This window comes from Pristiophorus japonicus, chromosome 14 (genome assembly GCF_044704955.1).
Source record: "Pristiophorus japonicus isolate sPriJap1 chromosome 14, sPriJap1.hap1, whole genome shotgun sequence".
NCBI lineage: Eukaryota > Metazoa > Chordata > Chondrichthyes > Pristiophoridae > Pristiophorus > Pristiophorus japonicus.
The window spans coordinates 25,699,455-25,716,545 of record NC_091990.1 but is presented as its reverse complement, the minus strand read 5'-3'; the positions used below and the strand labels follow the sequence as shown (position 1 = coordinate 25,716,545).

The 17,091-nt window shown below is 45.3% G+C and overlaps 1 protein-coding gene across 4 annotated transcripts in view; it reads right to left on the bottom strand.

Moving 5' to 3' along the window:
- The window catches only part of LOC139279788 (connector enhancer of kinase suppressor of ras 1-like), a 157,422-nt gene that overhangs the window by 28,895 nt on the left and 111,436 nt on the right, over positions 1-17,091 (bottom strand). For all 4 annotated transcript variants that reach the window (XM_070899006.1, XM_070899003.1, XM_070899005.1 and 1 more), the window contains 2 exons: positions 11,258-11,457; positions 998-1,028 (listed from right to left, as the gene is read on the bottom strand). In XM_070899006.1, coding sequence (XP_070755107.1) covers positions 998-1,028; positions 11,258-11,457 — 231 coding nt within the window. The remainder of the gene's footprint in view (positions 1-997; positions 1,029-11,257; positions 11,458-17,091) is intronic.

Here is a 17,091-nt window from a genome sequence, read left to right as displayed (position 1 = left end):
CTCGTCCAGGCCAATATCCCCAGCATTGAAGCACTTGATCAGCTCCGCTGGGCAGGCCACAGAGTTCGCATGCCAGACACGAGACTCCCAAAGCAAGTGCTCTACTCAGAACTCCTTCACGGCAAATGAGCCAAAGGTGGGCAGCGGAAACGTTATAAGGACACCCTCAAAGCCTCCCTGATAGTGCGACATCCCCACTGACACCTGGGAGTCCCTAGCCAAAGACCGCCCTAAGTGGAGGAAGTGCATCCGGGAGGGAACAGATCACTGAGTCTCATCGCCCGAGAGCATGCAGAAATCAAGCGCAGGCAGCGGAAAGAGAGTGCGGCAAACCAGTCCCACCCACCCCTTCCCTCAATGACTATCTGTCCCTCCTGTGACAGAGTCTATGGCTCTCGTATTGGACTGTTCAGCCACCAAAGAACTCACTTTAAGAGTGGAAGCAAGTCTTCCTCGATTCCGAGGGACTGGCTATGATGATGATAGCTTTTTATTCCAGTTTTATTTAATTTTTGTTGTGTTTTTTTTTAAAACTTAATTCAAATTCACAAACTGCCATGGGGTTTGAACTCACATCTCCAGATTATTAGTCCAGGCACCTGGATTACTAGTCCAGTAACATAACCCATCACAACAGTTCTCCATCCTTCCAATAACTACAACTTGTTCAAAACTCTGCTGCCTGTACCCTTTGCTGCACTAATTCCTACTCACCCATCAACCCCTATCCTCATTGACCTACAGAGGCTCCCTGCCCACCAACACATTCAATTTCAAATCCTAATCCTCAAATCCCTCTACAGCCTCAACTCATCCTATCTCTGCGACCTTACATCCTCTCAGCAACACAATATCACATTGGGCAGTGTTGCTGTTAGTCATAATTTGGTACAGGATGGTCAGGAACAATTGGGGCTGTGGGTCCTGTCCCTGGAGTGAGTGCAATGGGATAAAGGTCTGGAAGGTAAAGACTTCAGACAATAGGACCTCCACTCACCTTTTTTCTTCCGCCTGTTCCGTAATTGCACCTGAAAAAGGTACAACACAGTCATTAAACATGTGAAAGCAGCTACACCAACCATGGTTACAAGACAGGGAAATAAACCTACAGGGACGTGCACTGGCTCTCAGGAGTCCAAGTCATTCACAGTTCTCTCTTACCTCAGTCTCAGATTGTACTGCACTGTGCAGATGCAGGGGGAGTCAGTCAGTCATGGAGACAACAGGGAAGTAGAATGGGGGCAGAAGCAAAAGATAGAAAGAAGAAAAGTAAAAGTGGAGGGCAGAGAAACCCAAGGCAAAAATCAAAAAGGGCCACATTACAGCAAAATTCTAAAGGGGCAAAGTGTGTTAAAAAGACAAGACTGAAGGCTCTGTGCCTCAATGCAAGGAGTATTCGTAATAAGGTGGACGAATTAACTGCGCAGGCAGCTATTAAGGAATATGATATAATTGGCATCACGGAGACATGGCTCCAGGATGACCAAGGTTGGGAACTCAACATCCAGGGGTATTCAACATTCAGGAAGGATAGACAGAAAGGAAAAAGAGGTGGGGTAGAGTTGCTGGTTAAAGAGGAAATTAACACAATAGTAAGGAAGGACATTAACTTGGAGAATGTGGAATCTGTATGGGTGGAGCTGCGGAATACCAAAGGGCAGAAAACGCTAATGGGAGTTGTGTACAGACTACCGAACAGTAGTAGTGGGGTTGGGGACAGCATCAAACAAGAAATTAGGGATGCGTGCAATAAAGGTACAGCAGTTATCATGGGCGACTTTAATCTACATATAGATTGGGCTAACCAAACTGGTAGCAATACAGTGGAGGAGGATTTCCTGGAGTGTATTACGAATGGTTTTCTAGACCACTATGTCGAAGAACCAACTAGAGGGCTGGCCATCCTAGACTGGGTGATGTGTAATGAGAAAGGACTAATTAGCAATCTTGTGCGAGGCCCCTTGGGGAAGAGTGACCATGATATGGTAGAATTCTTTATTAAGATGGAGAGTGACATAGTCAATTCAGAGACTAGGGTCCTGAACTTAAGGAAAGGTAACTTCGACGGTATGAGATGTGAATTGGCTAGAATAGACTGCGAATGATACTTAAAGGGTTGACGGTGGATAGGCAATGGCAAACGTTTAAAGATCACATGGATGAACTTCAACAATTGTACATCCCTGTCTGGAGTAAAAATAAAATGGAGAAGGTGGCTCAACCGTGGCTAACAAGAGAAATTAAGGATAGTGTTAAATCCAAGGAAGAGGCATATAAATTGGCCAGAAAAAGCGGAAAACCCGAGGACTGGGATAAATTTAGAATTCAGCAGAGGAGGACAAAAGGTTTAATTAGGAGGGGGGGAAATAGAGTATGAGAGGAAGCTTGCTGGGAACATAAAAACAGACTGCAAAAGCTTCTATAGATACGTGAAGAGAAAAAGATTAGTGAAGACAAACATAGGTCCCCTTGCAGTCAGAATCAGGTGAATTTATAATGGGGAACAAAGAAATGGTAGACCAGTTGAACAAATCCTTTGGTTCTGTCTTCACAAAGGAAGACACAAATAACTCCGGAAATACTAGGGGACCGAGGGTCTAGTGAGAAGGAGGAACTGAAGGAAATCCTTATTAGGCGGGAAATTGTGTTAGGAAAATTGATGGGATTGAAGGCCGATAAATCCCCAGTGCCTGATAATCTGCATCCCAGAGTACTTAAGGAAGCGGCCCTAGAAATAGTGGATGCATTGGTAATAGAAACATAGAAAATAGGTGCAGGTGTAGGCCATTCGGCCCTTCGAGCCTGCACCGCCATTCAATAAGTTCATGGCTGAACATGCAACTTCAGTACACCATTCCTGCTTTCTCGCCATAGCCCTTGATCCCCCTAGTAGTAAGGACTACATCTAACTCCTTTTTGAATATATTTAGTGAATTGGCCTCAACAACTTTCTGTGGTCGAGAATTCCACAGGTTCACCACTCTCTGGGTGAAGAAGTTTCTCCTCATCTCGGTCCTAAATGGCTTACCCCTTATCGTTAGACTGTGACCTCTGGTTCTGGACTTCCCCAACATTAATAAGAACATAAGAACATAAGAATTAGGAACAGGAGTAGGCCATCTAGCCCCTCGAGCCTGCTCCACCACCCAACAAGATGACGGCTGATCTGGCCGTGGACTCAGCTCCACTTACCCGCCCGCTCCCCATAACCCTTAATTCCCTTATTGGTTAAAAATCTATCTATCTGTGATTTGAATATATTCAATGAGCTAGCCTCAACTGCTTCCTTGGGCAGAGAATTCCACAAATTCACAACCTTCTGGGAGAAGAAATTCCTTCTCAACTCGGTTTTAAATTGGCTCCCCCGTATTTTGAGGCTGTGCCCCCTAGTTCTAGTCCCCCCGACCAGTGGAAACAACCTCTCTGCCTCTATCCTGTCTATCCCCTTCATTATTTTAAATGCTTCTATAAGATCACCCCTCATCCTTCTGAACTCCAACAAGTGATCATTTTCCAACAGTCTATCGACTCTGGATCAGTTCCTATGGACTGGAGGGTAGCTAATGTAACACCACTTTTTAAAAAAGGGAGAGAGAAAACGGGTAATTATAAACCAGTTAGCCTGACATCAGTAGTGGGGAAAATGTTGGAATAAATTATTAAAGATGAAATAGCAGTGCATTTGGAAAGCAGTAACAGGATCGGTCCAAGTCAGCATGGATTTATGAAAGGGAAATCATGCTTGACAAATCTTCTGGAATTTTTTGAGGATGTAACTAGTAGAGTGGACAAGGGAGAACCAGTGGATGTGTTGGATTTTGGACTTTCAAAAAGCTTTTGACAAGGCCCCACACGAGATTGGTGTGCAAAATTAAAGCACATGGTATTGGAGGTAATGTACTGACATGGATAGAGGACTCATTGGCAGACAGGAAGCAGGGAGTCGGGATAAAAGGGTCCTTTTCAGAATGGCAGGCAGTGACTAGTGGGGTGCCGCAGGGCTCAGTGCTGGGACCCCAGCTATTTACAATATACATCAATGATTTGGATGAAGAAATTAAGTTTAATATCTCCAAGTTTGCAGATGACACTAAGCTGGGTGGCAGTGTGAGCTGTGAGGAGGATGCTAAGAGGCTGCAGGGTGACTTGGACAGGTTAGGTGAGTGGGCAAATACATGGCAGATGCAGTATAATGTGGATAATGTGAGGTTATCCGCTTTGGGGCAAAAACATGAAGGCAGAATATTATCTGAATGGCGGCAGATTAGTAAAAGGGGAGGTGCAACGAGACCTGGATGCCATGTTACATCAGTCATTGAAAGTTGGCATGCAGGTACAGCAGGTGGTGAAGGAGGCAAATGGTATGTTGGCCTTCATAGCTAGGAAATTTGAGGATAGGAGCAGGGAGGTCTTACTGCAGTTGTACAGGGCCTTGGTGAGGCCTCACCTGGAATATTGTGTTCAGTTTTGATCTCCTAATCTGAGGAAGTACATTCTTGCTATTGAGGGAGTGCAGCGAAGGTTCACCAGACTGATGCCCGGGATGGCAGGACTGGCATGAGTAGAGACTGGATCAACTGGGCCTGTATTCACTGGAGTTTAGAAGGATGAGAGATCTCACAGAAACATGCAAAATTCTGACAGGACTGGACAGGTTAGATGCAGGAAGAATGTTCCCGATGTTGGGGAAGTCCAGAACCAGGGGACACAGTCTAAGGATAAGGGATAAGCCATTTAGGATTGAGATGAGGAGAAACTTCTTCACTCAGAGAGTTGTTAACCTGTGGAATTCTCTACCGCAGAGAGTTGTTGATGCCAGTTTTATGGATATGTTCAAGAGGGAGTTAGATATGGCCCTTACGGCTAAAGAGATCAACGGGTATGGAGAGAAATCAGGGAAGGGGTACTGAGGTGAATGATCAGCCATGATCTTATTAAATGGTGGTGCAGGCTCGAATGGCCAAATGGCCTACTCCTGCACCTATTTTCTGTTTCTATGTCACAGGAGCATCATTACGATGAGGAGAAGATGGGACAGTCAGTCAATGACGGGCATCTATCTACACAGTGAGGAGAAGCCAGGGGAGTTAGTCAGTCACAGAGGCATCAACACAGTGAGAAGTAGTTGAATTAACAATTTTGAAGTCATTAATAAAAAGAAAGGCAAGGTGTGAAGCCAGGAAGGGGCATAGATGGAATGTTACTGAGCAGGAGTGTTGCTGCCCACACTGAGCTTGTGATTATGATGTTTGGCACAAACTCTCCAAAAACTAGCCCAGGCAGCGCCTGTACTTAACCTCACACTAGAGAGTTCAACAACTTCGCTAAACCTTGCGCTGAAGTGCTTGGCCAGGGCAATGGCACCTGCACACAAGCCTGGGACTGGACATTTGGCCATTGACCCCAAGCTTCACATCAAGAAAACCCACCTCTCTGAACCTCAGACTACAAGATTCCATTAGCTGATTCCCTTTGTCTTGGTTTCATTTTCCTTCACGGGTTAAGCAATGCCTCGATTTCAAAATTCTCATCCTTGTTTTCAAATCCCTCCATAGCCTCGCCCCTCTCTATCTCTAATCTCCTCCAGCCCCACAATCCCCCCTGATTATAATCGCTCAACCATTGGTGGCTGTGCCTTCTGTTGCCTATGCCTTAAGCTCTGGAATTCCCTGCCTAAACCTCTCCTCCTCTCTACCTCGGTTTCCTCCTTCAAGATCCTCCTTAAAACCTACCTCTTTGACCAAGCTTTTCGTCACCTGCCCTAATTTCTCCTGATCTGGTTTGGTGTCAAAATCTTTGTCTCATAATACTCCTGTGAAACGCCTTGGGACGTTTCATTACATTAAAAGGTGCTATATAAATACAAGTTGTTGTTGTTTCTTTAACCTATCTTGTCCAATTCAGGTTACATTATTTTAAAAATTGACTCCTAACACTGTTTTTTCCAGGGCAGGTAGTGAGTGGACTGTGACCCTGCAAAAAAAGCAGCACCAGTGCAATGTTTGAATTAACTTGAACAGCTCTTAACAATCACTACAGGCTCTATGAAAGCAGGAAACTCTCTACACATTTTACTTGGTGTGTGTGAGAGCTCATGGGTGAATGAGTAGTATCACTGGATCTATTGTCCAATATCCTGCAGTATCGGGTCCTGTAGCCCCAGGCTTCCTGTTTGCTCATAGTTTCATTTTAAGTGTGTTTTGCATTCAGAATTCTTCCTTAAAACCAAAAAGAGTTCCCAGAATTACAATTTTATGAAGTGGCTTGTGTTTGTCCATTTTTGTGGATTCCATCTTGAGATGAGAAGTTGAGGATTACTGACTGAACAGAACTAACACGGCTGAAACCTTGGGTTAATGCCTCAATTTGCTGGTGTTAATTCTGCTGAGGTCTATGCTTTCATTCCCCCTTCTGCCTCAAGATGTCAGAATCTGCTTGTTTTCTATCTGGAGAAATCATTATCCAACATCTGCAGACAACACTGAGTTTTACATAACTCCTGAGCTGTCTGCTTGTGAAGATTTTGTAGATAAACAGGAATGTTAGCGAATGCCATAAGTCATTGGATGTATCTGGGAGGATTGTAAATTACTTGTCATGGTTCTGTCCCATAATGCTACATGAGGATGCAGGGCACTTCCAAACTGCACAGGACAGTGAATCAGTGTAGTAAGCCAGCTCACCTACAGCACTGAGGGTCAAACTAGTTCAAAAGGTCCTTCCAGGTAACTTGTGAGTTCTAGCAGTTGCAGCCTGACCCAGGTTGGGTGAATAGTAAGTGTGTTGATTTGAACTTTAGATGCGACCTCTGTGACTCCATGGTGTTCTCGAGACAGCCTACAGAAACAAAATCTTTACTCGATCTAATCTCTGCTGTACCTGCCCTCGGAGTGTTTGATGGGACAGTGTAGAAGGAGCTTTTCTCTGTATCTAACCATTGGACTGTGTAGAGGTAATGTTATTCTGTATCTCATGGACTTCTTTATCTCAAAGATTGAGACCATCCAATCAGCTGCCTCTGCGAGTTCCCTTCCTTCACCTAGCCCACAGGGCCAAACTTCATCTGAGGCTCCCACCTGCCCTAGCCCTAAACTCACATCTTTCTCCAGTTTCTCTTTGATCTCCCCGCTTGATCTCTCCAAGCTCATCTTGTTCATGAGACCCACTTCCTGCTCCCTTGACCCTATTCCCACTAAACTGCTGACCACCCAACTTCCTTTTTTGGCTCCCATGTTAGTCGTCTTTGTTAATGGTTCTCTCTCCTCAGGTACTCTTCCCCTCTCCTTCAAATCTGCTGTCATCACCCCTCTCCTCAAAAAACAACTCTTGACCCCACACTATCACCCCATCTCCAACCTCCCTTTCCTGTCCAAAGTACTTGAACATGTTGTTGCCTCCCAAATCCATGACCATCTTTCCATGAATTCAATGTTTGAATCCCTTCAATCTGGTTTTCGCCCCTACCACAGTACCGAAACGGCTTTCTTTAAAGTCCTAAATGACATCCTTTGAGAGTGTGACAAAGGTAAACTTGTCCCTCTTCGTCCTTCTGGACCTGTCTGCAGCCTTTGACACAGTTGACCACTCTATCCTCATTCAACACCTCTCCACCATCATCCAGCTAGGTGGAAATGCACTCTCCTAGTTCCATTAGGAAAAGGGAAGGTGCAACGAGACCTTGGTGTCATGGTACATCAGTCATTGAAGGTTGGCATGCAGGTACAGCAGGCGGTTAAGAAAGCAAATGGCATGTTGGCCTTCATAGAGAGGGGATTTGAGTACAGGGGCAGGGAGGTGTTACTACAGTTGTACAGGGCCTTGGTGAGGCCACACCTGGAATATTGTGTACAGTTTTGGTCTCCTAACTTGAGGAAGGACATTCTTGCTATTGAGGGAGTGCAGCGAAGGTTCACCAGACTGATTCCCGGGATGGCGGGACTGACATATCAAGAAAGATTGGATCCAACTGGGCTTGTATTCACTGGAGTTCAGAAGAATGAGAGGGGATCTCATGGAAACGTTTAAAATTCTGACGGGTTTAGACAGGTTAGATGCAGGAAGAATGTTCCCAATGTTGGGGAAGTCCAGAACCAGGGGTCACAGTCTAAGGATAAGGGGTAAGCCATTTAGGACCGAGATGAGGAGAAACTTCTTCACCCAGAGAGTGGTGAACCTGTGGAATTCTCTACCACAGAAAGTTGTTGAGGCCAATTCACTAAATATATTCAAAAAGGAGTTAGATGTAGTCCTTACTACTAGGGGGAATCAAGAGGTATGGCGAGAAAGCAGGAATGGTGTACTGAAGTTGCATGTTCAGCCATGAACTCATTGAATGGCGGTGCAGGCTCGAAGGGCCGAATGGCTTATTCCTGCACCTATTTTCTATGTTTCTATGTTATTTATCTAATCATAGCCAGAAAATCTCTTGCAATGGCTTCTCTTCCCACTCCCGCATAGTTACCTCTGGTTTCCCCCAAGGATCTGTCCTTGGCCCCATCTTATTTCTCCTCTATATGCTGCCCCTTGGCGATATCATCCGAAAACACAGTCAGTTTCCATATGTACGCCAACGACACCCAGTTTTACCTCTCCATGACTTTTCTCGATCCCTGCTTGGTACCTAAATTGTCAGATTGCTTGTCCGACATCCAGTACTGGATGAGCAGAAATTTTCTCCAATTGACTATTGGGAAAATCAAAGCCATTATCTTTGGTCCCCGCCACAAACTGTGTTCCCTAACCACTGACTCCATCCCTCTCCCGAGCATCAATCTGAGGGTGAACAAGACAACCTGGGTGTTATTTTTGACCCCGAAATGAATTTCCAGCCACATATTCGCGGCATAACTAAAACCGTCTTTTGCCACCTCCGGAACATTGCCTGCCTTCACCGCTGCCTCAGCTCTTCTGCTGCTGAAACCCTCATTCATGCCTTTGTTACCTCTAGACTTGACTACTCCAACTCATTCCTGTTTGGCCTCCCACATTCTACACTACGTAAACGTGAGGTCATCCAAAACTCGCACCAAGTCACAATCATCCATCACCCCTATGCTTTCTGACCTACATTGGCTCCTGGATAAACAATGCTTCGATTTCAAAATTCTCATCCTTGTTTACAAATCACTCCACGGCCTTGCCTCTCCCCATCTCGAATCTTTTTCAGTTTCACAACCCCACAAGATGTCCGCACTCCTCAAATTCTGCCCTCTTGAACATCCCTCATTATAACTGCTCAACCATCAGTGGCTGCGCCTTCAGTTGTTTGGGCCCCAAGCTCTGGACTCTCTCCCTAAACCTCTCCACCTCTCTTTCATCCTTTAAGATGCTGCTTAAAGCCTACCTCTTTAACCAAGCTTTTGGTCATCTGCTTTAATTTCTTCTTTTGTGGCTCGGTGTCAAATTTAACTGTTTTGTCTTGTAACACTGCTTGTGAAACATCTTGGGACATTTTACTACATTAAAGGCACTATATACATAAGAGTCATTATTATCTAACGATGGGACAGTGTAAAGGGAGTTTTACTCTGTATCTAACCTATGCAGTACTTTTTAAAATTCATTCTCAGATGTGGGCATCGCTGGCAAGGCCAGCATTTTTATTGCCTATCCCCAATTGCCCTTGAGAAGGTGGTGGTGAGCCGCCTTCTTGAACTGCTGCAGTCCATGTGGTGAAGGTACTCCCACAGTGCTGTTAAGTAGGAAATTCCAGGATTTTGACCCAGTGACAATGAAGGTACGGCAATATATTTCCAAGTCAGGATGGTGTGTGACTTGAAGGTGGTGGTATCCCCTTGCATTTGCTGCCCTTGTCCTTCTAGGTAGTAGTGGTCGTGGGTTTTGGGAGATGTTGTCGAAATCCTTGGCAAGTTGCTGCAGTGCATCTTGTAGATGATGCACACTGCAGCCACATTGCACCAGTGGTGGAAGGAGCAGATGTTTAAGGTGGTGGCTAGGGTGTCAATCAAGCGGACTGCTTTGTCCTGGATGGTGGTGGTGTTTTTGTGTTGTTCGTGTTTTTGTGTTGTTGGAGCTGCTCTCATCCAGGCAAATGGAGAGTATTCCTTCTTAGGCAGTCCCTCGTTTCAAGGATGACTTGCTTTGAACACCAAAAAGGGGTGTGTTCACAGGTGTTTCAATGAAGGACCTAACATTCCAGGTTCCAAACCACATATTGAAGGGTGTAAGATGCCTGTGCGTGGATCATTTTAACACAGCCACCACACGGGCTTGACAGAGCTAGGTCTTGTTCCAGTGGCAAGGATGACTGAAGGCCAGCTCTGCTGCACGGATCTAGTGTGCACACATATCGCAGTGTGGGCTGGGCCGAGCTGCCCCCGAGCCCTCGCCTCTTCTGGACCCCGAACTCACGCCTCTCCTGGGCCCCGATCACGTCACTCTACAATCTCAGGCCGCTCCTTCACCCCGACTTTGCCGCTCCGCTGCTGCTTGCTGCCTCTCCTGCTGTACCTGCCCCTCCTCCATTCAGCGACCTTAATTTTGGTGAGGTCCAATCCAATCGCCCTTCTCCAAGTCGTCACCTTCCTGCACCAGCTCGCACTGCTCCCTGAAGTTGCACCCCTCCATGCTGCCCCCAATCCACCGCACCTCCGCTCCTTTTATGGCCCCGCCCTGCGGCTGGTGGTTTCTCGCAGTGTGGAGGCCCCGACCTGTGAGAAGAGTATGCCATCACACTCCTCACTTGTGCCTTGTGGAAAGTCTCTGGGGAGTCTGGAGCAGAATCACTCACCACAGAATACCCAGCCTCTGACCTGTTCTTGCAGCCACAGTATTTGTGTGTCTGGTCCAGTTTAGTTTCTGGTCAATAGTGACCCCCAGGATGTGATGGTAGAGGATTTGACAATGGTAATACCATTGAATGTCGAGGAGGTGGTTAGACTCTGTCTGGTTAGAAATGGTCGTTGCCTGGCACTTGTGTGGAGCGAATGTTACTTACCACTTATCAGCCCAAGCCTGGATGTTGTCCAGGTTTTGCTGCATGCAGGCATGGATTGCTTCATTATCAGAGGAGTTGCGAATGGAACTGAACACTGTGCAATCATCAGCAAATATCCCCACTTCTGACCTGGGAGTGTTTGGTGTTGACATTGGGCAATACTAATACTGCCTTTTTCATTATTTTTTGTGAAATGACTTCTATTTATATTGACTGACTTAAACACTTCCTGGAACAAACAGCTGAAACGTGCACAAATTTCATGATAAACAATGGTACAACACAACACTTGGTACTCACCGATCTCTCATCAGCTGCTAATGGTGATCTTTGCATAGCCTCATGGTCAGAATCATATTTCATTCTGTCTTCAAAACTGTGAGGTTCAGTTATTCTCGGCGATTGGGGAGTTGGTGAACTGTCACTTACCACCTCCCCTCCATCGCATGAAGTCATAGTGCTCCCTTCAGAAATCTGACTTGTTACCTGCATGTGCTCACCTATAAAAACAACACACAGCACGTGCAGTGAGTTAAATAATATAGAAAGGCATACTGTGGCCAATAACACACTGCATTATTATAGAACATATACTGGAATGCACAATGCGTTATTACTGATTACTTTCTAAATTCCTGTGGCAGTCGATATAGGTGCAATGCTATTATTGTCTTAAGGCTGAGTTGTGTTTAATCTTTCTATCTTGTTACATCCAAGCAGGCTAATGCTGTCTATGCAGGACAACCTGGGTCCAATAGAGGTTAATTGTTGTTGGTGAAGGAATTTGCTTGTACAATTCGGGTAATTATACATTTCTGACTCCAGGTCAGAAGAAACCAATAGGCCTTTTCTTTTAAATCCTTTTCAGTGTGATATCTCGTGTGTGAGTGTATATATATGGCATATTTTCACCTTCACCACCTGGATGGTAATCTGGTGGGACAGATCACGTGTCCTTACAGAACCTCTCAGATTTTCATTGCATTGAAATGGGATGGTATGAAAATTTGATGGGTTCTGTAAAGGACGTGATCTGCTCCTCCAGATTACCATCTCGGTGGTGAAGATAAAGATCTACCTCACACAGATATATACTACGCCAACACTGATTGTCCACCTACTCTGTGCACAGACAGCGGTTTATTCTTGTGTTGAATGTAAGTACTGCAAACAAAAGAGTGATCAGTGGCAACGAGAGTTAATCAAGGCAGGCTTCAGGAAAGGAGGAAAACAAGCCCGTGAAAGGCTTCAAACAGCAACAATCATTGGATGGATTTACAACATGACTTGGACATGGGTAGGTTTTAATTTTATTTTGCAGATTACTCGTGTTTATTGACTTGTTGTAAGTTGTATTTTATTAGTTATAGATGGCTGACCCAGGAAATAACAAAACCAAAAGAAATCAGAGAACATTGTTTGAGTGATTTGTTTACTTCATTTTGCCGCAGTTGTAGTTTCCTGGTAGCTTTGAAGAAAAAATGCATGATTTGATTGGTCAGTTTGTGCGACTTGGCATTTTTTTGTGTCTGCACTTCAGCAAATCAGCATGGTTAACTTAGCAGATAACAGCTATTTGAATAAATCAGGTGTAACATACAATTTGCATGTGTGACATTTTCAAGTGTGACATATGATATACATTTTCCACACACTGTGGGTGTGTGCCAGGCGCAACACTTCCAATTATACAGTGTGTTTTCTAATGTATTCAGGTGTCCTGTTCCAAATAACACACGCAGAGTTAATACACAATATACACAGGACTGTTACATCTCTGTAACCCACATACGTTAAGAGACAAAGCATGATATCTGATGTAATAAACACTTTCAAATCTACTGTACAGATAGATATAAGGGCTAGAATATCCATTGATCACAATGTATTATTATTGTGTAATTATACACAGGAGTGTTACATCCAGTAACAAATGTGCTCTGAAATCCTGCCATGGGATACTAATGTGCAAATACTTAACGCATTCATCTGAAATTCCTCTTTCTGCTATGTTAACAAATAATATTAATATCCCATGGTGCAGTGCCAAGGCCACGATGCATTAGATCCACAATATTATACAGGAGCATTGCGCCCATTAACGTGCAATGTGTTATATAATTATAAAGAAGCATTTTATCCAACAACAACAACTTTTATTTATATAGCGCCTGTAACATAGTAAAACATCTCACGGCACTTCACACCAATGTTACAAGATTAAACAGATACATTTGAAATTTACATCCAGCAGCATACGGTGTTGTAATATAACAGAACATTATGTCCAATAACACAAAATATGTGATAATGTACAGGATACATTTGTTACATTATATACTGGATGTTATGCCCAGCAAGCATGGTGTATTGTACAATATTAGTTAACCTCCCAAGGCATTACTCAAAATTGTGTCTCTCTTCCTGTAACTATTTCACTGCTTCTTTCCCACTCTAATTCTTTGTTCCTTTCTCTGTCCTTCTGTTTGTATTCCACTGTTTCTCTCTCTCTCTGCATTGCTCTTAGTTTTTGCATTATGCTGTCTCTATCACTCAGTTTGTCTCATTCTATCTGTTACTCCTTTGTGTTTTTCTCTTCTGTCTATCTGCAGCTCACACATATTCCTTTACTAATGTACTCAGTTTCTGTATCTTACCATGGTTGAAGCCTCGGATCTGTAGCAAGATATAAGCAAACTTATACTGGGTTGGAGTTGGGAACTGGGATTGGGTGTAAATAAACATTCTGTCTAAGAGCTGGTGCAGCATGCAAAGGTGAGAGAGAAACTTGGGGATTTGGTGTGCAGGGCGGAATGGGAAAATGTTGTGGGGGCATGATGAAGGAGCGGTCTGGGTTCTGGCAGCACTGGGGGATGAGAGGACTGGGATCTGACAATACTGAGGGGAGGAGCATTAAGGAGGAATGGCTGATGTACAAAACCATAGTAGAGGAAGGTAGAGTTCCTTAATCTCTCTCAGCTTCTAAGAAAGGAAGTGGGCGAAGGAAGAGAGAATTTGTATTTAGATAGTGACTTCATTTCTTAGAAACAGTGCAAATTCCTCACATACAGTTAATTAAATTGTGCTCTTGTTAAGTAAATAAACACAGCTGGAATTTTGCACAGAAAGTTCCACAAACAGCAGTGAGATGGATGACCAGGCTAATCTGTTTTGGTGGTGTTGGTTGAGGGAAGGATATTGGCCAGGAGACTGGGAGAATTCCCTGCATTTCAAATAGTGACATAGGATTTTTAGCATCCACCTGAACCAGGAGATAGGGCTTTGGTTTTACGTCTCATCTGAAGGACACCACTCCTAACAATGTTGCAGTCCTTCAGTACTGCACTGCACTGCACGGCCAGTCTAGAAAACAGGATTATGAATAAGCAGAAAATCTAGTTCTATGTGCTTATGTTTTAGAATCTTCATTCAGAGGCAACAGCACTACCAACTAAGCTCATTGGACATTTGAAGCTTTGAAGTCTCCTGTCCGCAGGGCCGTATCTACTGCCCAGTGTTTTCCCCAGATAATACAGTCCAAATAAAATCGGGCGGGGTGCAAAACCTACAACCGATCCAATACAGTCAGTGTTCCGCCAGACAGGCTAGGTTAAAATGCTTCCCAGAATCTCATCTTCTTACACAGCGAGTGCAAGAGATGAATGCCCAAGGACAGGTGCGAATAGTTGCTCTCGACATCAAGAAAGCATTCGCTCAAGTATGGCACCAAGGAATCTTAGTAAAACTGAGGCCATTAGGATTTAAGGGGAAATCTTCCAAGTGATTGGAGTTATACCTGACACAAAGTAAGATGGTTGTGCTTATCGGAGGCAATCCAGGGCAACGCTGCATGATTTCCTCAGGGAAGACTGAGTGAAATGGGCAGACACATGGCAGATGAAATTTAAGGAAAGCGGGTATGAAAGCTAGTGTCAGTAATGGTGACCATGAAACTACCGAATTGTTGTAAAAACCCATCTGGTTCACTAATGTCCTTCAGGGAAGGAAATCTGTCGTCCATATCTGGTCTGGCCTATGTGATGCCAGACCCACAGCAATGTGGTTGACTCTTAACTGCCCTCTGAAATGGCCTAGCAAGCCACTCAGTTGTAACAAACAGCTACAAGAAGCAATAATAAAACCGGACGGACCACCCAGCATAGACCTTGGCACCATCTTCAGACATGACAACGGCACACCCAACCCAGTCGACCCTACAAAGTTCACCTCACTAACATCTGGTGACTTGTGCCAAAATTGGGAGAGCTGTACCAGACTCATCTATATACAGCCTGACTGTATATACTGTATACAGCCTGACCTAATCATACTCACAGAATCATACCTTTCAGCCAATGTCCCAGACTCCTCCATCACCATCCCTGGGTATGTCCTGTCCCACCGGCAGGCGATACCCACCCAAGGTGGCAGTACAGTGGTATAAAGTCAGGAGGGGGCGGCCCAGGGAATCCTCAACAATGACTCCGGACCCCATCTGCAACCTCAAGACCCAGCATATCCCTCACATTACCACATACCTCCCTCCCTCAGTTGATGAATCAGTACTCCTCCATGCTGAACACCATTTGGAAGAAGCACTGAACATAGCAAAGGCACAGAATGTACTCTGGGTGGGGACTTCAATATCCATTACCAAGAGTGGCTCAGTAGCACCACTACTGACCGAGCTGGCCGAGTCCTGAAGGACATAACTGACAAACTGGGCCTGCAGCAGGTGATGAGAAAACCAACACGAGGGAAAAATCTACTTGACCTCGTCCTCACCAATCTGCCTGTCGCAGATGCATCTGTCAATGACAGTTTGGAAGCAGTGATCACCGTCCTTGTGTAAACAAAGACACCCTCCATCGTGTTGTGTGGCACTCATCATCATAGGCGGTCCCCCGAACGAGGATGACTTGCTTCCACATGAGTTCACAGATGTTTCAATGAAGGACCCGATGTTCCAGTCTTGAACTCCAATTGAGGGGGTGGAAGATGCCTGTGCATGGATTTTTTTAACGTGTGGTGACCGTTGCACACCAGCCACCACACGGGCTTGACAAAGCTAGGCCTTTATCCAGTGGCAAGGGTTAAGCAGAACAACTGGAGACCTGCTCTGCTGCATGGACCTAGTGTGCACACATATCGCAGTGTGCACACTAGGTCCATGCAGCAGAGCAGGTCTCCAGGACCTCGGCTCTTCTGGGCCCCGCACCCTCATTCGCTGCACCTCCGCCATGATCCCTCACCGCTATTCCACCTCAAAAACACTCGCCACACCTCCGCCATGATCTCCCTCTGCACCAAACATTCGCCGATCACCCACAGAATCTCAGCCACAATCCTTCATCACTCCTCTGCCCTGATCACTCATCGCAAGTCCGCCACAACCTTCCCGCTCCTCTGCTGGGTTAGATTCAGAACAGATCTAGCAGCGCAAAACTGGGAATCCATGAGGCGCTTTTGTCCATTAGCAGCAGCAGAATTGTATTCCACCACAATCTGCAACCTCATGGCCCGGCACATCCCTCACACTACCATTACCATCAAACCGGGAGAGCACCCTGGTTCAGTGAGGAGTGCGGAAGAGCATGCCAGGAGCAACACCAGGAGTATCTAAAAATGAGGCTTCAGCAGCGGATGAGCTGAGGCAAGGGCAGAGACAGTCAATGTTACGGAGGTGGAAATAGGTGGACTTAATTATGCTGTGGATATTTACTCAAACTCATTTCAGGGTCAAATATGACACCAAGCTTGCGAACAGTCTGGTTCAGCCTCAGACAGAAGTTGGGGGGAGAGATGGAGTCAGTGGCTAGGGAATAGAGTCTGTGGCAGGGACCAAAAACAATGGCTTCGGTCTTCCCAATATTGAATTGGAGAAAATTTCTGCTCATCCAGAACAAGCAGTCTGACAATTTAGAGACCGTGGAGGGGTCGAGAGATGTGGTAGTGCGGTAAAGCTGGGCGTCATCAGCGTGGAAACTGACGCTGTTTTCAGGTGATGTCGCCAAGGGTCAACATAAGAACATAAGAATTAGGAACAGGAGTAGGCCATCTAGCCCCTCGAGCCCGCTCTGCAATTCAATAAGATCATGGCTGATCTGGTCGTGGACTCAGCTCCACTTACCCGC